This window comes from Colletotrichum gloeosporioides, assembly GCF_011800055.1.
Source record: "Colletotrichum gloeosporioides strain Lc1 chromosome Unknown consensus_65, whole genome shotgun sequence".
NCBI lineage: Eukaryota > Fungi > Ascomycota > Sordariomycetes > Glomerellales > Glomerellaceae > Colletotrichum > Colletotrichum gloeosporioides.
This window is the reverse complement of record NW_025544710.1, coordinates 699,028-724,256: the sequence shown is the minus strand read 5'-3', so window position 1 is coordinate 724,256 and position 25,229 is coordinate 699,028. Positions and strand designations below refer to the sequence as shown.

General features: G+C 55.0%; 5 protein-coding genes across 5 annotated transcripts; 2 read left to right on the top strand and 3 right to left on the bottom strand.

Moving 5' to 3' along the window:
- Positions 1 to 43: 43 nt before the first annotated feature.
- Positions 44 to 1,576, bottom strand: GCG54_00012496 (uncharacterized protein; the record flags this gene model as incomplete). The annotated part of the gene is made up of 3 exons (XM_045412372.1): positions 44 to 700; positions 783 to 877; positions 931 to 1,576. 3 exons carry the CDS (start codon positions 1,574 to 1,576, stop codon positions 44 to 46), a joined length of 1,398 nt encoding a protein of 465 aa, XP_045261407.1.
- A 3,480-nt stretch (positions 1,577 to 5,056) lies between these two features.
- Positions 5,057 to 6,984, top strand: GCG54_00012495 (Sulfate adenylyltransferase; the record flags this gene model as incomplete). Its single annotated transcript, XM_045412371.1, has 2 exons — positions 5,057 to 5,225; positions 5,429 to 6,984. The coding sequence occupies 2 exons, from the start codon at positions 5,057 to 5,059 to the stop codon at positions 6,982 to 6,984; spliced, it is 1,725 nt and encodes a 574-aa protein (XP_045261406.1).
- Positions 6,985 to 10,067: 3,083 nt separating this feature from the next.
- On the top strand, positions 10,068 to 12,725 carry GCG54_00012494 (uncharacterized protein; the record flags this gene model as incomplete). Its single annotated transcript, XM_045412370.1, has 1 exon — positions 10,068 to 12,725. One exon carries the CDS (start codon positions 10,068 to 10,070, stop codon positions 12,723 to 12,725), a length of 2,658 nt encoding a protein of 885 aa, XP_045261405.1.
- A 1,494-nt stretch (positions 12,726 to 14,219) lies between these two features.
- Positions 14,220 to 16,236, bottom strand: GCG54_00012493 (uncharacterized protein; the record flags this gene model as incomplete). Its single annotated transcript, XM_045412369.1, has 2 exons — positions 14,220 to 14,397; positions 14,456 to 16,236. The coding sequence occupies 2 exons, from the start codon at positions 16,234 to 16,236 to the stop codon at positions 14,220 to 14,222; spliced, it is 1,959 nt and encodes a 652-aa protein (XP_045261404.1).
- Positions 16,237 to 21,054: 4,818 nt separating this feature from the next.
- On the bottom strand, positions 21,055 to 23,575 carry GCG54_00012492 (Rho GTPase-activating protein 27; the record flags this gene model as incomplete). Its single annotated transcript, XM_045412368.1, has 5 exons — positions 21,055 to 21,332; positions 21,380 to 22,531; positions 22,580 to 23,192; positions 23,250 to 23,303; positions 23,357 to 23,575. 5 exons carry the CDS (start codon positions 23,573 to 23,575, stop codon positions 21,055 to 21,057), a joined length of 2,316 nt encoding a protein of 771 aa, XP_045261403.1.
- Positions 23,576 to 25,229: the final 1,654 nt, after the last annotated feature.

The following is a 25,229-nucleotide window of genomic DNA, read 5'->3' as shown; positions in this document are numbered from 1 at the left end:
CTCAAGTCCGAGACATGTCATCTGTGTGTGACCTTACATACTTTCAATCCTTCATTCGATCATATGTCTCCGTTTTCCATTTCTCGACCAGTGCCTGTTTCTTCTCTTCGCTCAGTCCGGTAATTCTACTGAAGTCGTAGCCCTCTCGGAGCCAGTAGCCGTCAGCACCTGCCAACCAGAGGTCAGTTCTCTGTCTTTCGGATCGTTGGACATCCTCGTCGGTCCAAGAGGCTCCCAGCCGTTGGGTGGAAGGCCCTACTCGTCTAATCGCCGAGGATCTGCCTCGCAACCGCGTCTCGGGCAACTCATTGACATCCCACATAACGTAACCACATTCCCAAAAGCCTTGGTCCAAGGAGTTGAAATTTGTACTCCAGATTCCATCGGTCCAGTGCATAGCCAACCACACACGGAATGGAGTCGAAGAGAGGGAATCCTGTGGACCATCCATTGGCCCGGCTATTTCATCTAGTCTGCCCCTTTGATAAATTAGAGACAGCTCCGCTTCGTCTGCTACATTGAGGAAAAACAGGTCTTCCTGATCGTAATAGTCGTCTGCAACTGCCGTCAGATACAGCTGTTGGAAAGGCTGGTAGTCGCCATCTACCAACTCAAAGTCGAGTAGATCTAATAGTTTAAGTCTTTCTTCGTAAGCTTTTGCGTTTATGACCGACACCAAAAATGGAAGACCATTGCAAAGCTGCAACTCAGACGTAAGCTAAGGTGTCTATAACTAGTCTCTGAGAGATTGAAGACACGGAATAACTTGGTGCATAACTCACATAGCTCTGGACTCGGTCCAACTCCTGAGGGTCACGTCGCCATTGCACGGGAAGTTCGCCCCACACGACGTCATGTGCAGCAAGCTCATCGTATGCTCGGGTGCTAGTTAGTGATGTTGAAAGCTGAAACGATGCCTTCTACACATACCAGTAATGACATTGTTCTCAAGATAATGGTACACGCAGACGAGCTGCTCGTTGACCCATGGCGAGAATTCTGTGTAGAAAGGATGTCTATGGCCGAAGTACGGGGAGTACTCCCTTTCAGAACCCTTCCTCCCGCAGTACAGGTTACACATGATCTGGTAACGATAGAAGGCCCTGTCCAGACGGAACGTTTCCTGCGGGTTAAGATGTCCGGCATGCTCCAGCTCGAATCTTTCGACAAACGCGGGAATCGCCTCTCTGGCAAAGCCATCACGGAGAGACTTAACGGCCTCATGATTCTTGCTTAGAAATGCGTAGTCATCTAGAGACAGGCCGGTGAGAGCTGCTACGGCACGGCGGGGCTCGGATACGCTCCAGGTGAGATCTTTCAGCAAACTGTGGATGCTATCTTCAGCATCGCCGTTGATCTTTGTCGACCCGAGAAGTGGAAGAGCGAATGGGAGTGTGATGTCAGGAATCTGATTTGCGATGATGCCGCGGACTACGGAGTGAATGTTGTCTTTCAGAGCATCGTGGAATATGCGGTGACTGAGGATGGCGAGCCCGAGCTGCTGGATAGAGGGCAGGTGGGCAAGAATGATGGCTACCACATGCAACGGCACCCGTTGAAGTGGACTCGATGCCATTTCCAATACATGAGGCCCCCTGAATTTTGCCAAGGCAACGAGCAATAAAAAAATCAAAAAAGAAGGATGAAAGCGGCAAACAAGATGGACTGGGTATGAGCATAGGAAGCAACAGACTGTCTGAGTCAATGCCGACGCAGGCAGCAAGCAACCACGCCAAGAGCAGGGAGGTCTGTTTGCTGCCGGCGAGGCATTGACTTGGTTGGTTTAAGTCAGGCTAAGAACAAACAAAGATTGGATAGCTGATTGGCTGCACCCCGGCCATAAACGCGTCTCTGTCACAGCGATCTTGAAGTCGTCCGACATTTTTCAGCTTCTTGCCCGCTCAGACTGTAAAGTTCAAAGATGGGTCGAATTTGATATATGAGTGCGAAATCTAGTGGTTAACTTGCTGCTGAGATTTGGAATATATCTTTAAACAATCTTCATGTATAACTTCTGTTTATAAATGGTTGATTCGCATGGGGACTCAGAGAGTGGGGTAAGTAAACCAAGAGATGAGACGCGCCATAGAATTCACCAAGGGTATTTTCTTTGTGTTCTCGGTTGGCGTTGTGAAGGCTTAAGTCTGTCGGTGAAGGGGACGGGTTATGTGGTGGCCGGTGAGAACCGGTCGCAGCCCCACTCCGACTGTTGCAGGGCTGCTTCGCGGGCCGGCGGCAGGCAGATATGCGGCATCGAGCCACCGTTCCAAAGCTCTCGGCGACAAATACGATTGTGGAGTATGGCTGTTGCTTCTGCAGGACTACCACGACGCAAGACTGAAGGAAAATATCAATGAGGATCGAGGAAAACAGAGACGAAGAGGTTGGCGAAGGCGGCGGCGGCAGCAAAGACGACATCAGCAGTGGTGAGGATCAAGACGACTGCAGAGACATCGAAGAAGACATGGGAAACGTATCCGTAGTTGGATAGCACACTGAGAACGGCTGGACACGCCCTCCTGGACAACCGTCACCTCCAGCTTTGGGGCAGTGAGGTCAGTGTTTGCGTCCGATCTAGTTTCAGCTCTTTGCCATGGACAGGCGGCTAGGTCATTCCAATCGGCCACATCTTTCTATACCACGACCGATTCTTGGCGGGTCATCTTCGACCAGTAACAAAAGTTCTCGCTCCGGCCGACGACGCTGGTCTCCGAGTCGCGGCTTTCTGGGAGATCCGCCCGTGTTCGGGTGAGATCTGCTACCCGCCGAGCCAAGATCCGTGTGATCTCGAGAGATCGGAGTGTCAACCCCCGGTTGATGTGACGTTCGAGAACTGATGCATTGCTCCGACTACTAGTGCTCCCCCCGGCTAGAACTCAGTAGTTTTCCCTTGTCATATGGGTCGACTCAAGACAACGGCAGATACTTGCGAGTATCTGCAATCAAATGGATCGATCAGGCAACTAGCTTATGTTTGTGAACAACAACTTCATATCCAGTCGCAAAGCCGAAGACATCTGCCGTCATTAATGGGTTTGCGGTCAAAGTCTTCAACAACCAAGCTAGGTAGAGCCCCAGTTAACTCTGCATAAAGCCCGATTCGACCTCTACTGCGTACACAACCTTGAGGATTTCCATCGTCTTTGTCATCGTTTCCGCGCAGCGCCAAAGGCGGGCAAATGTTCCGCAGCAAGCCCAGTCCGTTCTCCGTGGCTGGGAGAAACGGCAGCCAGCCATCTCCAGTCAATTGGCCAATTGCGTCAGCGGATCGTCAGGAACTGGATCTAGCGTATAGAATGTTGGCGACGGGTGGGTGTCACGGTGGAGAACCACGGAGCCGAAAAGTGGACATGGAATGTCATCGTTGACCAGGCAAAACTCGCGGCGTGCCATCGTTTGCCCATCTCCGCGCAGCAGCCAAAAACTGGAGATGATGGCTCTCGGTGTACCACTAGCGATATCGGGTCCGACCCCGCAGGCCCCGGCAACCGCGAACCGACAGCCGCTAAGCCGATCGACGCGGACGTCGGGGGGGTCTATCCGTACCCCACCGGCCCTGACCGAGCTGACCGACGACGTTTGTCCATGCTTTCGCTGGAGCGATGGGAGGCAGATTTGGGATCAAGGTTAAGCGGGCATGATCTGCGAGCTGTCAAACTTGCTGCCGTCGAGGATCCTGATCCAGAATATTGGGTTCATGTTGGTTGGAATGAAGCGCGGCTTTGTAAGACTCGCAAACGCCACATGTGATGCGCCAAGCAGGACGTTGGACGCTGGGGGATCACGACATTATCATCACCGCAGACAAGTCTGTTGGAACCAGATATCTCACTGCTTCCCTGTATGATACAGAGCGGTTTGTTTCTTGGAATGTCTTGCCAAGGCGAGTAGCTCCTCGGTGCTCTTAGCCCATCCCGCGCGTTGGGCGGGAGGAGGTCGAGTTTAACGGGTGGTTAGCCCGCAGCCAAGAGACTCGGCACCAGCACGCCAGACGAGGCTGGGATTGCAACTTTGACGAATCTACTGCATGTCTCGTCCAGCAAACGTGGTCATGCTTCGCAATTGGCTTTTGGGCTAAGGGAAGACAGCGTGGCGCGAGGACCCTGAAGGACGAGTTCGGTGAACAAGCCACATTTGGCGGGGTAATCATTTCGCTGTATCAACGCTCCGGAACCAGACCCCGGCAGGACACCACGTCGTTGTCTCGTCGTCTGATCGCAGCTGGCGTCTGTTAAGGTTGTTTCTCTTACAGCTGGCTAGGCGTAGCTCTGAACACAAGGCACAAGCAACCACAAGGTGTTGTCTCTCGCGGCGGGCTTACAAACCTTTGCGCCCATTACCAATCCGTCTTGTCTCCGGTGTGCAACGGATGGATGCCGGAACACCGAGCCGTCGCTCAAGAAGACTTGCGACACAACAACAGAAAGGGACCCCACGGCTCCATGGATCTCCCATGGGTCGTCATCGGGGTTCGTTGTGTCAGCCATGCGTGGGTTCAGACTTTTTTATCCCTCCCGCGGCTGCACCACGAAAATGGCCATCTCCATTGGGACGGGGAGGATGGATCTTACGGGCACTTATCGTGGCGATACATGACTTATGCGTCGCTACAGAGTGCTAAACACGCCGCCAAGGGGGGTACATCTGCAAGGTAGCGATCACGTCATTTGAGCTAAACAGCCTCCATTTTTACCTTGGACAATGGGCATGCAGTACCAGCAACCGCAGACGACAGCAACGCCGATTTCACGCCGGGGGACACTTGAGGGACAATTTTTTTCTCTTTACGTGTCGAGCCCGCATTTCGCATTGAGGAAATAAAAAGACACCGTTGCGCCCCTCTACTCTGCCGCATTGTCTCTTCCTCCTGCTGGCTCTCTCCTGTGTCTCTCTCCTCCTCCTCCTCTGCAACTCTTCCTCGACCAAGCCAATTGGTTGTATTGTGCCTCTTCTGAGCTTTTCAGGAGCTTCGTATACCCCCTCTAGCGTCTTTGTTTCTGCTCAATCCCGAGTCTTGTCCTTGCCCCGCGCAACTACTCTCAACTTCACATACACAATGGCCAACTCTCCCCACGGCGGTGTCCTCAAGGACCTCTTCGCGCGCGATGCGCCGCGTTCCGCTGAGCTGCTCGCCGAGTCCGAGAAGCTCCCCTCGCTCGTCCTGACCGAGCGCCACCTCTGCGATCTCGAGCTGCTGCTCAACGGTGGCTTCTCTCCCCTCGAAGGTGCGTTGTGTTTTGCTGCTGCTGCTCCCTTGCTTGTCTGCGATGGTGGGGTTGTTGCTACCTGCTGCGGCTGCCGCTGCTGCTGCTGGACGGAGACGACCCCGCCATGATTTTTTGGAGGGGCAATTTGTGCCCCACCATTACGTTGCGCTGTGGAAAAAAACAGTGGGAACCTGGCTGACCGAGGCACTCCCGCATCGCAGGCTTCATGACCGAGAAGGACTACAACGGCGTCGTCAAGAACAACCGCCTCGCCGATGGCAACCTCTTCTCCATGCCCATCACCCTCGATGTGTCCCAGAAGACCATCGACGAGCTCTCCATCAAGCCCGGTGCGCGCATCACGCTGCGCGACCTGAGAGACGACCGCAACCTGGCCATCCTCACCGTCGAGGATGTCTACAAGCCCGACCGCACCGTCGAGGCCATTGAGGTCTTTGGCAGCGACGACGACACGCACCCCGGCGTCAAGCACCTCTTCTCCAACACGGAGGACTTCTACGTCGGCGGCAAGCTCGAGGCCATCCAGCGCCTCGCCCACTACGACTTCCTCGACCTGCGCTACACCCCCGCCGAGCTGAGGCTTCACTTTGAGAAGCTCGGCTGGAACAAGGTCGTCGCCTTCCAGACCCGCAACCCCATGCACCGCGCCCACCGCGAGCTGACCGTCCGCGCTGCCCGCTCCCAACAAGCCAACGTCCTCATCCACCCCGTCGTCGGCATGACCAAGCCCGGCGACATTGACCACTTCACCCGCGTCCGCGTCTACAAGGCCCTCCTGCCCAGATACCCCAACGGCATGGCCGCCCTCGCCCTGCTGCCCCTCGCCATGCGCATGGGCGGCCCCCGCGAGGCCATCTGGCACGCCATCATCCGCAAGAACCACGGCGCCACCCACTTCATCGTCGGCCGCGACCACGCCGGCCCCGGCAAGAACAAGAACGGCAAGGACCACTACGGCCCCTACGACGCCCAGCACGCCGTCCAGAAGTACTCGGACGAGCTCGGCATCCAGATGGTCGAGTTCCAGGAGATGATCTACATCCCCGACCGCGACGAGTACCAGCCCGCCAACGAGATCGCCGCCGGCACCCACACCGCCAACATCTCGGGCACCGAGCTGCGCAACCGCCTCAAGACCGGCAAGGAGATCCCCGCCTGGTTCTCCTACCCGGAGGTCGTCAAGGTCCTGCGCGAGCAGAACCCCCTCCCCGCCCAGAAGGGCTTTACCATTTTCCTGACGGGCTACACCAACTCGGGCAAGGACCAGATCGCCAAGGCGCTGCAGGTCACGCTCAACCAGGGCGGCGGCCGCTCCGTGTCGCTGCTCCTCGGCGAGACGGTGCGCTCCGAGCTCTCGTCGGAGCTGGGCTTCAGCCGCGAGGACCGCTTCCGCAACGTGCAGCGCATCGCCTTCGTCGCGTCGGAGCTCACCCGCGCGGGTGCCGCCGTCATCGCGGCGCCCATCGCGCCGTACGAGGACGCGCGCAGGCAGGCGCGCGAGCTCGTCGAGAAGAGCGGGCCCTTCTTCCTCGTCCACGTCGCGACTTCCCTCGAGTACGCCGAGAAGACGGACAAGCGCGGCATCTACGCCAAGGCGCGCGCCGGCGAGATCAAGGGCTTCACGGGTGTTGATGATACCTACGAGACCCCCTCCAAGCCCGACCTCGTCGTCGACGTTGAGAAGCAGACCGTGCGCTCGATTGTCCACCAGATCGTCCTGCTCCTCGAGAGCCAGGGTCTGCTTGACAGATTGTAAAGGAGAGGCGCATTCGATTTTGGGAGGGGCATAGCGTATCAGAGATGAAATGAACACTGGGTGGGCAAAGACTTTTGTTCACGGAGTTGATGAGAAAAAAGACTTACATGGATATGGGTTTTTAGAAAAAGCCGTTGGGGTTTTTGTGTTTTTTGGATTTTTCATATATAACATACACTTGAGATGAATATCATGGATATGGATATGGATGTGGATGTGGATGGCATTTAGCATCTAGGTCAGAGTCTTATCCTTCCCCCCTCTAAACAGGAGGAGAAGAGAGAAGAGGATTGAATTGACGAATATGATTAAGCAATTGTTAGTATCCATGTGTCCTGCTGCATGGTGATGATATTTTAGAGTTCCTTATCGCGATCGTATTGTTTAGTCTCGCATTCGAGTTCCGATTGTCGAGGCGATCAGATTTAATAAGCATGGACGACACGGCGTTGCAGGGCGGACGGACCCCTCCCAGGACAGGAACCCGAACGATCGCAAACGGCCGAGCTCAAGTGCATGATGCATTCCCGCCGACGGGGGTTAAGAGACGTGAGTTCAGACTTGGTGGAGGGTGGAAGTTGGTTCGGTTTGAGATGTTGGTGTCTGTACTGCTGCAGTGTGTGGTCGTGTGGTTGTTCACGGTTAGAGTGATGGTGGTGATGATGGTGGTGTGGTACGGCCTTGTTGCAGTGGTGGAGTGGGGGAGACACCCGGTTGGGCGCTTAGCTTGACGCGGGTATTGGGCGGGAAGGGCCATTCTTGGTGCCCGACGATGGGGTTGGCGCATTCGTTGGCGGGTAGCAACACATGGAGAGGTGGTATCAATGGGATGGGCATGCAACCGATGTGAACTGGTGAGGGGTTTAGTTAAGGTGTGTTTTATTTTAGGAAGCGGCATCTTTTCGGTGTTGAGGGGTAGTTCCGATCTTGGTGACCATGGGTGGTGGTGGCCTGTTGTGCTCTTTGAAGTAATAGGTTTACAAAGACAGAGAAGATGGAACTGCAAGACAGGTGCTACGGTCGGTGAAGTGAGACGAGTGCTTCGGGATGGCAGGTGAGAGAGCTGTGTGAGGCAGATATTTGATGGTGTTTGCCGGATTACTACCACAGTACTAGAAAGAAGCTAGGAGAGCTGTCTCGCGGGGTGTCAGACCCGTGGCTCGTTTGCCTTGGGCCGAGACATGGCATCGCGACCATTGACTGAGCTGACAGTCACCTACCTTAGGCCTGCGGCTTCGATCAGGAACAGATGGTCATCTGCTGCCTTACCCAGAGACCTTCATGGTGTAAAGCAGAGTGAGTAGCCGACAGCTCCGCGTACCTGACGTGGGGCCCAAGACCAGTTGGTTTGCCGCAAAGCGATGCGATGTACAGGCCAATGATTTGCAGATGCGATCCAATGGCGGCGTCCTGCTTGCCTGCCTGTCTTGCCTTGGCCGTAGTGTAAAGCATCTGTGCCTGAAGCTTCTCACCCGTCTCTAGGTGTGTCTTTCTTGCCTTGACCAGCAGCTCAGACGGGGCTCAGGAACGCAAACCCACGGGCCTTTTCCGCCATCCCCGGAGGCTTCTTCAGATTCAGCCAATGTTATGCCTTTCGGAAACATGCGGAAAATGCGCCACTCGCTGGGCTTCCTTGGTGACTTTTGGCCGGCGACCGTCCACTGCCTGCCAGCCACGCCGTCGGATGAAGGATTACAGTGTGCAGTTTGCAGTGCGTATGACGATGCGGTGGTTCAGTGCCTGAAGTGATTGACCTTTTTGCCGGGTGACTTGGATCTGGCCCAGGCCCGAGCTTCTGGCAGTGGCCGTTGTGGGGCTCAAGGGACCTCACTCACCACTACGCAGTAGAACCACTTCACCTCTCACACACCACCACTCAGCCCAGTACGGATGCACTAAACCTGCGACTCTGCCAAATGCTCAGCCCGGCGAGGTGAATGCGCCCGCCACGTCAGGATCTGGCCACTGTGCAAGTCAGCTGTTCCGAGTCTGTCTTTGGGTTTGCTTCTGGCGGGAGTAAAGGGAGTAAAGAAAGGAGGGAATGAACGCAGTTTGCAGCCAACAGCCCAGCAAAGTGAGTGACTTGTGTCACCGCCCCAGCCCTTCACATCCTGACGGGAGGGACAGGTTCCCACTCGCCCCCACAGCCCAGCCCGTCGACGGCCAGGTTGCCAGCGTCTAGTGTGCAGCATCTTCCCACCGCCCACCGCCCTCCGCGTCCACCCCCTTCCCAAGTGCGTTCCCAAAGTGCGTTTCCTTCCCTCTTCAGTGACGGGTGATCCACACTTGCCGGCCCTGCCCAGCCTGTCCAGCCTACCAGATCCGTCCCAGGCATCGAAGCCCGCAGCACCAACGCTGGCAACGCAGCAGTCGACAGGGGTTGTTGCCTTTGCCTTTGCAGACCACTTACCACAAGAGAAAGGACACTCGTGGAAGGTACGCCAGTACGGATACAGTACTCTCTGCTGTGTGCTGTTCCATTCTCATTTTTTTGGTCGAATCACACCCGTCCGAGCTGCCTTGTGTCAACGAACACCTCCTCCCTCGCAACCGCCCACCGCCCATCGTACGTACGGCTCCTTCTCTCCTCCGTCTTCCTCTGGCCGCTCTTCCCTCGCTCCTGAAGCTCTGCTACCTCACCATACATCATCCCGACAGCTGAAACCAGCCTCGACGGCGAACGTCACTGACGACGGGACAGACACTAAATCTTCCAGAAGAACCCTGAACCCTCGACCAACGCTCGCTCGCTCAAAACAGGGGGGCTAGGGGAAAAAAGTCACCGCAATCCCCGGTTTTTAACGACTGCCGAGTCGCCTTCAACCTCTTTTGATCGGTGAACCCCAGACCAGGTTCTGCCCGTTTCCTACCCGCACCTCTTCACAAACTCGTCCAAAACCTTGACCTCGACGACGGATCGCTCGCCGACGGGCCCCAAAACCTTCCCACCCACCATCTCCTCCCTCGACAAACAGGTTTATTCAATCCCTCCTCGCCCGTCGCCCGACGACCACCACGCCCACGCCTAAGCCTCGCCGCGCAGCTATCTGAGCTTCCGGGCTCGCATCCATGCGCCAGCCACTATGTCTTCCGTAAACCGTGACGTCGATACCGTCGTCGACGACGTTGACAAGCTCCCCCGCGAGAAGAAGTCGTCCCGCAGCAAGTCGGAGCGCAGCCTCAGATCCGACAAGGGCGACAAGGAACACCGCGCCTCCCGTGTGAGCTCACGATCCTCGAAGTCGAAAATGGTCGACGGCAGCGGCCTCGGAAGCGATACCCACTCGCGTTCCCACTCTCACCGCCGCCACCGCACCCGCGAGGAACGAGACCGCGACCGCGACCGCAGAGACCGAGACAGAGACAGAGACAGAGATAGAGATCGCGGCCACGACCGCTCCGCCTCCATGACCGACCTCGTCCCCGAGCTGGCCAGAACCTCCCTGACCAACTCTACCGATCGCGTTTCCGTCCCCTACCCGACGTTCAGCAAAGCGCACAGCAAGGAGGCTGTCCGCAGCAAAGATGACGTCTCGGCCGTCGCCGAGAAAGAAAAGCAGAGAGACCCCTTCACCCCCGAGGCGACCGACCTTGGACAGAGCGATGTCCACCGATCCAAGAGCGTGAACGATGCCTCGCGCAAGGTGTCGACCAAAGAGAGGCCTCCCAGCCCGCCCGAGACAGACTTGTCCGACAAGAGACGATCTGAGACGCCCGAGTCGTCGCGCAAGGAGCGTTCAAGCTCAAGATTAACCGAGAAGAGGGATAGGGATGACAGACCGATCTCGCGACTCAGTGGCCTTTCGATTTCAAGGTCGGGATCTAGAGCCGACGAGAGATCCCGGGTGAGCTTCAAGTCCAAGAGCAGTAGTCAGGCCACCTACGTCAAGTCGCCCTCCTTTCCTCCCGGCGTGCAGGAGAGCCTCAACATCAAGCCGAGCAGGTCTTCCTCCAAGCGCAGTTCGTCGAGCAAGAAGAGCCGACGGTCCGATATCCAAGATGGCGACTCGTCTCCGGAGAGCGTGATGGATTCGTCCCCCAAGACCCCGACGCAATGCCCGAACTATCCCCCGCCCCTGCCGCCGGACCAGAAGCCGCACCCCGGGTTGGCTCAAGTGTATGCCGAAGAGATCACGCCCTCAGGCACCCCGGCGACCGACCTCCCTGGACCTCCTCCCCCGCCGCCACCTCCCCCGCCTCTGGACGTCCACGAGGCGCCTAGGGTCGACTACCTCTTGCAGAACGGCGGTCTGCTTCAACCTTTACCAAAGACGTTTTTGTCTGTTCTTCCTCGTCAGAATGGCGCCAGGCCTTCCAACCCTCCTCTCGTTGGCGCGCAAACACTGTTTGCTCCTTTCTTCAACTTGCTGGATCAGTACAACTCGGTGCTAAACAAAAATGGCTCTGTTGCCGTTGCAACCGGTCACCGATCGGTTGCTCGTAGACTCCTGGACCGCCTTGAGAATGTGTTCTCTCGGGAGCTGCCCGAATACGGATGCACCTGCGTTTTGTGTGAGAGAGGGCCCGATATCCAGCATCGCGGCCTGGGTTGGGGCGAGGTTCTTGAGTGGGTTAGCGGCCGCATCGAGCTCCCACAGTGGCCTCCTTTTGACTTGGCGACCTTGGGGTCTGCTGCTGCGGACATTGCCGCAGATCTTCCCCCTCGTCCCGACTCGCCCATCCAGATCGATCCCGATATCGCCGAGGAGTTCCGCGAGCACTACCTCCAACGGTCTAAGAAGGTCAGGGGAGCTGTGGACAAGTGGTTGAACAAATGCGGTGACTCGACCGCCCCGACGCCACAAGACGTTGACGACGACACACTCACGTTCGCCATGCTTACGAACCTGGACCCTGAGGATCAGCCGTACTTCAACGCCATTCTCACCGGCTCTAGCCAGCTCAAGCCCACGACAAGAGCCCCTACACCCTCTCACTCTCACCGTCCCCGCCCCGACTTCGTCATCAAGGCCGGGCTTTCCCTCCAGCGTCTGTATCGCTTGCAACAAACACCTCGCGATGCCGAAGTTGCAATGTACCTTGTCAAGAACCCTCATACGCACGACCTCGTCGTGACAATGTCCGACATCAACACCCAAGAGTGGGAGATCTTGACTTCGGGCAGGTTCGATGGCTTCTTGTGGTCTGGCGCCGACGGAGACGACGTCAACACTCCGATCGCCGACTCCCGGGGAGCCACCCCTGCGAGCGGCTACTTCCCCTCTCGACCTTCAACTGGAGGGCCTTCTCGCAACGCCACCCCGTATTCTCGTGGCGCCACTCCAGCTTCCTTCGTGAGCGGTATGTCAGCCGCCGCGAACCGTCAAGCAGTGTCCCGTGATGAGGAGATGGAGATGGCCGTCTTGGCGGAAGTGGAGCGTGAGATCTACCAGGGTATGGAGGTGCTGGAGGATGCCTTCGAGGCACTTCACCTCAGGGCGGAAGTTGTCCGGACGGCACTGCGCAACAGAGGTGCCGGTCTCGCACACAGCCTGCAAAGCCGCCGGCGTATCGATGTGCTGCCCGGCTCCGGCAACTCCCAGTCTTCGGGCTACGAGCGCCCGGGATGGGCCCAGGGCGATTTGGACAACAGCGATGACGACTGGATGGGCGGCGACGACTTCGAGCTCGCTCCCGACGACTCGGCCAGCAACATCAGCAGCTCGAGACACCGCCGCCCCAAGCGCCGGACGGAACGGCGGACACCTGCCCCGATCGAGGAGGACGACGAGGAAAACTGAACTCAAGGATAATGAAATGCGATTGTTACTGCTCAACTTGTTTTGACGTCAAAGTGAGCGGGCGTCATGAAAAGCTGCATGTGCGGGGAATACCAAGGATTGATGAGTAAGGACGCCTGGACATGATGGGATGAAGTGGGAAGTCATGCGATGAAAGTTTCTGTTGGAATCTGCTTTGTTTTTTTGGTCACGACGTGTTCATCCCAGTGTTTTGCGCCGGGGAAGATTCGAAATGCCTCCCGGTTGGATGGGATGATGACATAACGAGGGTGGTGGAGGTCTGAACGAAAACGCTTGAAATTGGAGGTTTGAATTTCCAGGGAGGTTTGAATATCTCTCGTTGCGTGGCATCCGTCTGCGTTTGAATTTCTCCCGCTCCCCTCTCACAAACACACAACACACACATACACACCTTGTTCGTAACGCTGAGCTTGGCTATGCCGGGTCTTGGTGGTAGCTGCATGGTCTCGGAGTCTAGGTTCATTACTGCCCGTCCTGGGCCGGTTTCTGTTGATTTTTTAATGACAAAGTTTTTGAGATGAGTATCTTGTGTGCCTTGATGATTGCACTTGTGATTGTTATGATTGTGAAATGTCGTTGGATTGGGGAAGGGGCGAGCGGGCGAAGGTGACGGACGGACGGCCTGCGTGCCTTACTTGGGTGCCGATGCTGCCTGGGTTGTCAACTCCCGGCGAGAAGAGCAAGATGGCCCAGCGGTCGGGACAAGCGCAACCGCAGCGCCCTGGTGTTGCCATGTCTGATCGATGGGAGGTTAAGGGTTCAAGTGGATTCTTTTTGGCTCTTTTGTTTGTGTTGTTTTGGGTGACTTGGTGTCACGGTCTAAGATGCATGTTTTCTATGCCCTGCCGCATCAATTAAAGCAAGAACAGCGACTGTAGTCGCTAAGATGAGGATGAACTCAGGGAGCAAGTATTATCAAGTAGGAAAAAATTCAATAAGAAGTATGCGGCGAAGCTTCTAAAATACTAGTGCCCCTTCTTCAACGTCAAATCAACGCCGAAATCCCGTGGCTGCCACCCGTCTACCGCAACTATGCTGCGTGCTTATGAACGTATGCTGCTGGAAATGAGCAGCCAGAAACTCTGATTCGAAAGCCAGTCCCGGAAAGCCAAATGCTTGACGCCTACCAGCGCGTCTAATTTTGGTGCTTCCGTGACAATGACGCTGGTATGAATATTGGAGCGCTGCCGGGGGATCCATGAGGAGAATTTCAGAAAGCACTGTTAACCAAGGAAATGCTATCAACTCCTTCGGGTATGGCTCCTAAAATACAATTGTCCCTTCTGTGCCAATGCCAAATTCAACGCCGAACTCCGTGATCGTCTTGAAAATCAACTTCGTGACCGACCGGTGCCTCCCCTGCTGCTCCAGTGACGATGATGCTGATGAAATATCCGCTGAAAGATACAATGCTGAGGTATCGATAAGAATGCTGTCATAATGTGGTGAAGAAAACTTGGATGGCTCCTTCCGTCAGGCCTGACGAAGATATTTGAAGAAATTGAAGCCTCCCTGGGTGAGGAAGTAGCCGAGAAGGATGAACGTGTGGGTGACGTGTAGTACCATAAACATGCTGAAATGCGAAAGCGTACCGAAGAGCTGCGGGAGGCTAGACTCTCGCTCGCGCGTAAGGGCCTCGGGTTCGTCAAGACTGGTTAGAAAACTGTGAGCTGCTGAGAAACGAATGACTGTGAGATTGGCGCTCTTACTGTACCGGATGCGCCTCAACTTCATCAGTGTCGAGAAGGGTCTTCAGCGTCACGATGGTGACGTTCTGCTGCTCGAGGGCCATGTCGAGGTCGCGGCGTGCAATGTCGAAGGCGTTACCGGCACGTCCGACTTCGCGCGAGGCGTGCTCGACGGCGAGGAAAGCGCGGCGGAGGCGGTCTTTGTGGTGGTGGTGCTCTTCGTCGCGGAGCTGGACCTGGGCGGTGACGGCGGCGCTCATGTCTGCCATTTTGGACATCATGTCGTGGAAGATGGGAGGAAAGGATTGGTCTGAGGTGGGAGGTTGGGATCGCATTGGCGTGCTAGGGATGGTAGTAGGTTGAGGAGTGCGGGTGCCGGGGAGGGCTTGGTCTGCTGGGGGAGCGACGGTGGCTCTGGCGAAGGTTGCTGAAGGGAAAGGCGTGGGAGGTGGTGGTCTGGCGGGGTTGTTGAGGGAAGACGCTCGGGTGTTGGTGTTTTGAGGCGCAGATGAGGTGTCGAAGAAGTTCTGGCGCGGACTGGTGACTCCACGCGGGTGGGTGGTGCTTGAAGGGAAGGTCTGATAGTTGCTCCTTCTTCCGGGAGTAAAGCTCCCACTTACACCGAGAGGATCGCCCGGCAACATGCTCGTTCTCTGTCTCTTTGGGTGCTGATCCGATTCTCCGTGGTCATCGGCCGAATGACGCTTGGAGGCTCTCATCTTTGGAGGAGGAATTTGTCCCTCCCTGTCTTCAGTGCTCGGTGCCGGGGTTGATCTCCAGAGCATTTCCAAGCGTGGACAGTCATCTGGGTCGAATTGATGGTTGTACGAAGACGCAAAGCCCGATAGTTGAGGTGGTGTTGGCGTCTGCGGTCTTTCAACTTTCTCGGCAACTTCAGGGGAAGCGGGAGTTATCTCTTCATCGCCCTCTGGGGTATCCGGGGGTGTGTTCGCGGCCTCTTGACCTCCGTCCACTGGCCTAGGGGTAGCCGGCTGTTGATGCTGCGTGGTTGTCGGAGGGTCGGTTGAGAGTTTCTTCTCCGCGATGGACAGCTTCGGGTTGCAACATTTCTCGGCGTCCCAACCGGCATTGGCAAGCCACTCGCACAGCTCTCGAGGCAGCTTGCCATTGTTCATGATCCTCGTTGCCTCGAGGTCGATGACGGAGGGCACGTCATCCGGTCCGCGTTCTCCATCGGGACCCCAGCGCCCCATGAGGAAAATAAAGGGCTGCTGCAGCTTGTAGCACTTTGGGGTTTTGACGTTCCATCTCACGGCTTCGAGGTTGTCTTCGAGCTCCGCCCGCTCAGGGGCGTCATCGAATGCCGGATTCTTCTGGCGCTTGGCCCATTCCATCCAAGGTATTAGCTCTTTTGGAGCAAGGTCTTCTTTCTCCTTCTCTGGTGGAGGCGGAGGCGGAGGACGCAAGATTCTTTCTATCGCAATCAGATACGGGTCGGTGCATAGGCTGGGCTCCCAGCCTGCGTTCCTGAGAAGGCTTGAGATGATGTCGGGAAATTCGCCGCCGTTCATGATTCTCACTGCCTCGCAGTCCACAGGTGAAGGCGGACGCATTCTGTTGTTCTGGGTATTGCCTAGGAAGACCAGAAGTCGCATATAGGGCGGTTCCTGTTTGACGTGTACTCTCTTGTGCATCTTGTCCCAGGAAATGGCGTTGATAACCCGGCGCAGTTGGAAGTCCAAGTCTTGTACTTCGGCGTACTTTGGGTGCATTTGAGCCTTGGCCCATTTCAACCAGCCTCTTTTGCATCTTGGAGGATCCTGGGTAGTGGTTGTGGACATGGTGATGAATGTTTTGCCAGCAAGGGCCTTCCAATGAAATTAGAGAAAAGAATTGTGCTGGCAAAGGATTCGAAACGAAATGTAGAAGGAGTTTCTGTAAGCTTCAAAGGTACGAAACCAACAATTAAGAAATGACTTGGATGGTCTCGGAGATAGAAGTGTTGCTGTGCAGATAGAGGACGACGTCTAAGTGATCAATATGGTGTGGTTGCGTTAAAGAAAAGATTCAAAGGTGATAAGGAACGTGAATGATGAGCCAAGGAACTCTGTTGAGATGGAGCTTATGTCTCGAGATGTTTGGTTGATAGACAAGTAAGGAATGACTTGAGTGAGAATGATGGTGTGTGGGTGGAGAAACTAGTCGTGATTTGAAAGGTGGAAGAGCACCTCCGTACTATGTTGATACGGGTTGCACCTGCTCTTGCAGTGATGAATGGCTGAACAAATCGGAAGCATACGTCTCGTATGGGTTGAATCGTTTGATGCGAAAGTAATGAAGTGGAAGTAGCTCATACGGATATCTAATTTTCTAGTAATGTAAACTGAAGTGTGGAAGAAGTTGGTGGGTGGGAGTTGATGGAGATTTTGGCAGCTGGGAGGTATGTAGTTGTGCAAGTTGCATGGATCTCTCGACCTCCTGCCACATTTATGTAGCCCTGTTCCGGGTACACATGGCAGGCTCGAGGAAGACGACGACGACAACGGCAGTCATTGATGACGTTGCCGCTTGCCTCCTGGTGAGAACAGTGGCTAGATTATCCCTGCTAATCTTGTTCCTGGTTGGAAACATCCTAGAGCCCTTCCATATCACCACTCACACTTGCGCAACGACATCGCTTTGGACCCTGAATGGCCTTACTATCATATAAGTTGTGGACAAGAAGTCGCACTATCTGTCCCTCGACACCCAGAGTCAACAAACGGTTCGCCCTCATGTTCGAATTCCGTGGCAGGTGCCTACACCGTGTCATACTTTTGGAATGAGAGTCAGCTTTCAATAGTAGTCTTGCCAGGTGATTCGGGAGGCTTCGTCTGCTGCGCTGACATTCACAGATGGTGTTACCGGTATAGGTGATGGCATAGTGGACATAGATTCCAGAGAGTAGATACCTGTTTGCAATTGACCCTTGCCTCATCTGCTTTCACTAACGCCGGAACGTATAAGAACTCTGCCCATTCCGGAGGGCATGACCTGCTTTGTCAACTGATTTGGGCTCATCATCGCCTGTATTTGGATGATTTGGAGGATACCTAATGTGCCATGAAGGCTACCACGCGAGACTTCGGCTCTCTCGTATACTCATTTTCATCCGCCGGCTTCGTCTCACTTGATCTAAGAGCTATAAGAACCAGAATAAGCCCATGGCAATCGCAGGCTGTCCAACAGGCTGACATCGAATCACTATCTACAAAAGAAAAGATACGGCACTGATGCGAGGAGAAATTGGGATGCGGTTGGTGCCGTTCTTGATTGCGGTGAATCGCGATGGTTGTCTTCATGTGTTGTCCCTGCATGAACAATAGCGGTTGCTAGTTAGGCCATATATGACCTTTCTCCATGCTTCGTAAATGCCTCTAGCTTATTTAGAGATTTCCTCAGATACTTCGGTCGTCTATTGATCACTGATGTTTGTTGAGCGAGGCAAGTTTGTTGATGTCTTCGACCTCTTAAGTATGCTGAATACGATCAAGGTAAGTAACTCTGAGGACAGGATATAAATATAGAACAATTCAAGAGATTCTGGAGGGACCAAACCGGCCAATTGATCGGACGCATCTTTATTGGTGTCGATCGACCGTAAACTTAACGCTGTCTACTGGAAGTCTGTCCCTCTCCATCGAAATCAGAATCCATCCAAGTGTGTCTAAGCATGGGGTGACATCCTCGATCGTCTTTGTCACTCACTTTGCGTCGGGTATTGTCAACGCATTCAGACGAATATTATCATTATGCGTCTGGTGCCTCACGCTCAAGGAAGAACGGGGAAAGAGAAGGCCCGTATGAGGTGCGAAGCGCATCGTAGTAGCTGGAAGGCTGGCAGTTTCAAAGTCTGCGGTTAAGATTTGTCGCTTGAACACATACAATACTACGTTGACATAGACATATAGCATGTCAGAGATACAAACTGATATACCAGCGTCCGACGATGCGCCTGGGACTCCATTCCGGCACCTACGGGGTCTCGCTAGGGGTATAATTAGGATGCGCCAACCGCCTCAGAGTGCGTTTCCAGGCCAAATGTGAATCAAGCAATGTTGCGTTTTTCAGCCTACACGAGTCGTTACCTTGCGTCTTGGTCCGAAGATGTCCAAGGTCGAGTGCGTAAATCCCAACTGCTATAGACCTGTACTCCAAGTTTGCTCTTTCGTAGTCTATCACCGGTATCTCTTAAGGTGTATTCAGCTGGTAATAGGTAAAGGGAGAAGATTGAAGGGCAGTTCACATGGAATGGCGGAGACCAGTCGACACCTCCAATTTCATCAGTAAGCGAAGGCAGCAAAGACCCTTTTGGTTATTCATAAAAATAATTGATGAATCTGAGAAGATTGTTCCAAGGTAGCGGCATTTATACCAAGTTGTCGTTGGTCCATCACACCGACAATGGCGAAAGCAAGCCCTATAAAACAGCTGGGCCTGGCCGGTATAACTGATTCCACAATGCATTCGCGTTGTCATGATCGTTCGCCGATACGAACAAGTTTCAAAGATATCGTGATCCTGGTTATTGCTTCCGCCTTGGCTGACCTCGGATGCAAGGCGCGGTTCATCCAGGTATTCATCGTCACCGCCGGGATGGTATTCATCCCACACACTCCGCGAGTACCTCCATCATGTAGCTACTCGTAGTCTCCTGTTACTCAAACAGCACTAATAACATGACACCAGGGCCCACATTCGACTCCGTGTCTGAACCAGATGCGGCTCAGTTCATTTTCTGCGGTACAGAATACAAACAGAGTATCCCTCGCGAGCTCTCTATATATCATTACGGGGCTCAATGCCACGAACAGTTCATCCTTTAAAAGGCAGGGATGCGCTCCATACCCAAGGTCGTATTCTCACACGCAATTCCGTCCTCTTTGTCTTGTTCGTGGCCGATGGCAGCCGTTGGACTCATCAGGCGTCTGAGCAACGTCCAAACGTCATTGCTCGTTCGTATTTGTGTCTGAAATCTCTGCAATGAGCCGCGTCTATCGTTCATGACCTTTCCTAGGCTATTCATCGACGCATACTCGACTCTTCCACGTGCAGAAGTCGAATGCTTGAGGCAGTATCTCGCGTGTCACGAAGCGGAACGTCCTCAGCTTGGTGGTCAGGTAATAGCCAGTGGAACGTAGCCGCCAAAGTTGTAGAAGCACAGATGATTCCCTTGTCCAGCTCGTCCAGAGAATGCACCGCCAGGCACGCCTTTATACAAAATGCAGGTAACTAGACCATTACCATCTCATACTAAGACAGTAGCAAAATTCTGATCGTGGCCCGCAGCGACCAATCGGCGGGTTCCTATATAAGTATCAGAGACAACGCACTCTTCCAGACACAAGCAGAAATATGTGGTGAAGAAAAAATGAAGTTCTGCGGCTGATGAAGCGAGAGAACATGATCCCGCCGTTACAACTTCCATTGCTAAGAAGATCCGATCCACCGTTACATGACAGCATGACCGTAGCCTCTGTCTGATTATCTATCGGGAATACAGCCACGGCGATGACCGCTAGTAGTCAAGAGCCAGAAGCACAAGTACCTAGGTAGGCGTCGGTGTTCAACCCCTTCTTCGAAAGACGTCATTGGTTTGGGTGACTCGGTAATTGAGGTTGGCCTCGGGCAGAATGCTTGGAAACATTTTGCAGATTTCTTTTAACAAGCAAAGGCGGAGCAATTTATACTCCAAGCTAGATCAAAATGCCACAAAGTTGCGTGAAAAGGAAGAGGAAGGGAAGCGCGAGATGAAAGTAAATTCAAAGCATGCGAGAAGAACAAAAATGAAATCGAGCACGAGGATTCGAATCTGAGCTTTCGAGAGGATAAGCATGATCTCTGTGTTCAGCTGGCATACTAGTTCTACCATACGGCGCATAATTACGGCCATTTATTCCAGCTCCGTTGTTGGGAACTCTCGGGCACTAACCATCTAAAATACCTGGTAGCGCTCTAAGGTGAAGTCCAAGGTGAGTTTTCAGGCCGGCCGCCTCAAGTCTCCAGGCTGCAATACCTCGGGAGGTGAGAGGAACTCACTTACTCTTGTTCAGTTGATGCCTGGCTTCGTCGTCCTCTCCTCACAGTCGCTCCGAAGATGGAGGATTAGCCTACGCCCCCACACCACGGACCCTTCACATATTACACAGGCAAGTGTCATGAACGGCAGCAAGGATTGGCTATAAAAGGAGGACGCAACGCTGTGCTGCAGAAAACCTACGGTGGTATCCCTGAAAATAAAAGATCACCGATCAATGACGGCGAGAAGACAAATACAGAAGACCATGTCCACCCACCTCCCCAACGCCGCCGCCCCCTCGGTTTACGCTCAATGACCGTGAATAAGGGAAAACAAGGTGAGTAAAAAAAAAGGCCAATGGTTCGAATATTCTCGCATCCTGCTCGCTAGATACCTGGAGAGTGGGAAGTAGAAAGGGGGAGCGTTCCAGCCGCACGAGGACGCAAGCTATATATGTGCCCAGGATATGCGCCGTTCATATGTACGGTCCGACCAGGGTGGCGAGAATGTACAAAGCGAGAGATGGAAAATCCGCCAACGCCGTGATGCTTTTTTTGCTTTTTGAAACACGCTAAAGCGAAGAACTACAACGACGCGCTGTCTACTCGTCGTCGAAGATCTCGTAGCAGTTCTGCAGAATCGTGTCGACGACCTTGATCTGCCAGCCCGCGTCGGCAATACTCGTGCTCGGGTCGGTGCCCATGACAGTGGGACCGAAGATGACGGCAAGGTTGTGCGAGTTCATGCGGTTGACGTGGGAATTGTCCATGACGCGGTGCAGGTGGAGGGTGAGAGAGCGCAGGGTGGCGTAGTTGGGGTCGGGAAGGCTGTTGATGATTGCGTGCAGCGAGTCGCGGCGGACAATGTCATCATCGTGTTCTGGCAGTGTTAGATGGGGACGACTCGGGGATATTGGTGAAACTTACTGGCTGCCTCAATCAACTCGCTGTGATGCTCTGTAGTAAGCAACGGGTCAGGGAGATCGCGGCAGAACTGCTTCAACAGGCCCGTAACACTATTGACGTCGTGGTAAAAGTTTTCCGGATTCCTGAAATCAAGCGCAGGGTTGCTGGAGTCGGTATCGAACATGGTCTTGAGCTTGTTGATGTGCGTCAACGAACCAGACTGGCGGTAGATACCCTCAACGCCAAGGCCGTAGAGGTCCACTGCTTGGATACACTGATAGACGACCATAGGCACGGGCAGACCATCCCGCTCATACAGGCGAGACAAGGTGAGCCCGAATACGGGCCTCGCGGGGTTGGGCGTTGGTGCCGAGTTGTTGCCGGCAAGAGGAGGAGACTGCCTGTTGTACGCTTGGTATTGAGGAGCTCCGGTAGGCGGCCCTTGGGCAGGGTGTTGCTGCAAGGGGTTACCCTGCTGCCGCTGCTGAGGTGGCTGCTGGTACTGGCTCTGAGCTGGCGGGGTGGGCTGCTGCTGTGGAGGGGGCGTTTGACTCTGCGAAGTCTGGAAGGGCAGAGCCCCAAGCTGTGGCGGGCCCTGAGAAGCAACGGTGCTGCCACCGCCATTGTACCGCGATTGCAGAACTCCAGAGTTGCGGTTGGCCTGGAATTGCTGCTGCTGGCTGGGCTGCTGGTTCAGCATGTTGCTGGTGCTGAAGCTACGCCCATGCTGCTGCGGCTGAGGGGCGGACTGCTGCTGAGACGAGGGACGCTGCTGTTGAGCTGCCGGCATGCTAGGCGGTTGGAAGCTCGACGGGGACTCGGCGGGCGGTTGAAAGTTGTTTGGCCTGGCGGGAGGCGGCATTTGCTGCTGCTGGTTCTGCGCAGGCGGCGGACCGCTCGGCGTCATCTTTGGCACGTTGGAGACCGAGGCGTTTGGTTGGTGGCTCATATTGGGATTGCGAGGTGTCGCCAAGATGGGATTCTTCTCGTACTTGATCTCGTTGTTCGTCGGTAGCTTGGAGTGGTGGCTCATCAGAACGTCGCTCAGGTCCTTCTCGTTGTTGATGGCCATGACGGCCTCGCGGAGGCTGCGCGGTCCTCCCCCAGAACCCTGTCCCTTGATTGGGCTAATACTAAGGCCGTTGCTCAAGAGGAGCTTCTCGCTGAAGGACGCTGCCAAGATGTTAGCTCAGATTGGCCAAGTTGATCAACATCACCCACCGAATTTCTGCATCTGAAGTGCCAGTCCGGCATCTGTGTCCCTAACCAGGTCCTGGAGCGCAGCAATAGCCTCGGGTCTTGTCCTCGCAATCAACTCGGCCTTCTCGCTCTGCAATGTTTGAACCTTGGCCTGGTAGTCCTGGTCGGCGGCTTGTGCCTTTCTCAACAGGTCCTCCTCGTGTTGCGGTCCCGACTTTGCCTTCAAACTGAACATCTTTCCGCTGTTCCTGCTGGTGTCGCCGGTGCGGGCGCGGTCGTACTCCTCTGCCAGACTGTCGTACTTGGCCTTTGACTTGCGCATAGCGGCCTCGAGGTCTGCCACGCGATGCTCCGCCGCCAAGCCGTTCGCCTTCCATCCTTTCCGGCTGCGCTCGGCCATGGCGGCCATCTCGATAAGGTCGTCGTGCATTTGGTGCAGTGAAACGGCAAACTGGATGCCGTTCTCGGCCATGCGCTCGTGGATGTACATCATTTCGGTGTAAGCCTGGGCAAAGGAGCCTTGCTTGTGTTCGGGCTGGTGCATGGTCTCCTGGCTCATGCGGGACAGTTTCTTCATCGCGGACGCGTGTGTTTCTTCGATGTGTGATCGCTTCTTGAGGAAGAGGGCGAATTCCTGGCGGGGTAAGCGTCAGCGGCCGCAGCGACTCGCGAATGGACCAGCGTTGCTCACCTTTGCAGACGCGATGCTCGCCTTGAGTTGGTTCAACATGGTTGACACGCCAATCTGCATGCTTGTCAGCGTCCGGATTGTGGGAACATGGCATGCGGCCGCCTTACATCGGACGACAGGACTTCTTGGACCTGGCGCGAGATTTCTGGGTTGGGCGCCGAGGGTGTCTCGGCACTGGCGGCGGCGGAGGCGCCGTTCGCGGGGCCATTTGCGCCATTCTGTGGTGGTGTTTCTGTGTTTCCAAGCGACATGCTGCTCGTCCTATCGCGCTGCTCTTCGTTGGTTGCAGGCAGGTTGTCGTCGGAGGGGGAGCGGACGTCGGCCATTTTGAGGGATCGGGAGAGTTTGGCAACTCGGCGCAAGTGTCACGGAGTGGTAATACGAGGATTCGGGGCTCCAGTGGCGACGGCGGGAGGCTTGAATCGGGGGGTTGGACAAGGAAGTTCCAAGAGGTCGGTGGTTTCGAGCGTCGGGCGTGTGATTGCTCGGTATGCAGTGTGGTGGTGTAGTCTGTGTTCGCCGAGGTGGCAGTCTCTGGTCGAGGCAGGTTCCCGGGCGCTGGCTCTTTGGGAATCTGATCAGGTGGAGAGGCAGGGGGTGAAACGGGGGAGATTCATGCGAGAAGGGAAGCTCGAAGACGGGTAGGATGGGTCGTCCAATGTGACTCGTGAGTACGGGGAAGTGATGGGTATCGTGTGGAAGAAATGTGGCCTCGAACGGTGCACACGGATGAGCGCGGCGAGAGGTGGTGGTGGTGGTGTGCTGTGTGTGTCGAGCTGCAGTGACCGGGGAGCACGGAGGACGGAATAACGTGGGACGAGAGCGACGAGGATGCGGACGAGGACGAGGGGGGTAAAGGCCGCTAAGCAGCTCAAAGACAGCCGGGGCGACGGGGGTGGCGCCTGAGGGGAGCTGTGGGTGATGGCGAGTGGGCTGGACGAGGGTTGCTTGGTACCTTACCTACCTGGAGCCTGGAGGCAAGGCAAGGTACGTCAGGGTCCGGCGACCACCAAGCAAAAATCCAGACAAACAGTCTACAGAGACGGACGGACGGAGAGAAAAAAAACAGAGAAAAAAAATAAGTTGATCTGGAAGCAGCATGGAATCTACGATGGAATGTCTCGGGTTCGGAAGACGAGACGAGACCAGACTACTGTGCCTTAACCTTAGCGCAGCCAAACTCCTACCGCAGTACTACTAAACTTTGAGAGCGAGGAAGCTGCTTCCGCTGTTCCCTCGGGCAGGGCAGCACGTCGCACGGACAAGGACAGTCGAGTAGGTCTTGCAGATTGACATTAGATGCTGCTGCAGTCAGCCCAGCTGGGAGGAGCTGTTGCAGCTGCAGTTGGGCAACCGTGGTGCGCTTTCGTCCCGTCTGCTCGGCAGACGCAAACAGAACCTGCAGACAGCCTTGCGAGACAAGACAATACGTCGAAGCGAGCTGTGTAGGTGAGCTAAGATATGTCTTGCAGTTTGCGACGCGCGGATTCGGAGGCGAAGCACCACCGAAGAATGCTGATATGCGCCGCCAGAGCTGCGACACAACCCAACACGTAAGATGAAGTACATGGACCATACAAATACAGAATCATTGACGAATATCATTGTGTGTGTGTGTGTGTGTGTGCATGCAGGAGGGCATAACCAATTGCTTCCTTCATCGGGCATCAACCTCGTGAACCCGCATCTATGAATAGCGACAGATAAACATCCATGATCCAGCAGATCGCGCGCCCTCATTCCAATTCCTCCACTCTCCAGGCTAAAACAACTCATCGAACATTTTAGAGTGGTTCCCATGCGCCAACACCACAGACCTCGCACCACCACCGCTGCCAATCGCGGGTGTCCTACTCCCCTTCGAGTCTAGCCCCCTTCAGTTGAGAGCTGAGCACAGCCACCGCTGAAGAATTCGGGGCCCGCGTGGGATGGCCGTCATCATCTGCATTGCTGAACGACACACACGCACACGAACCTGAA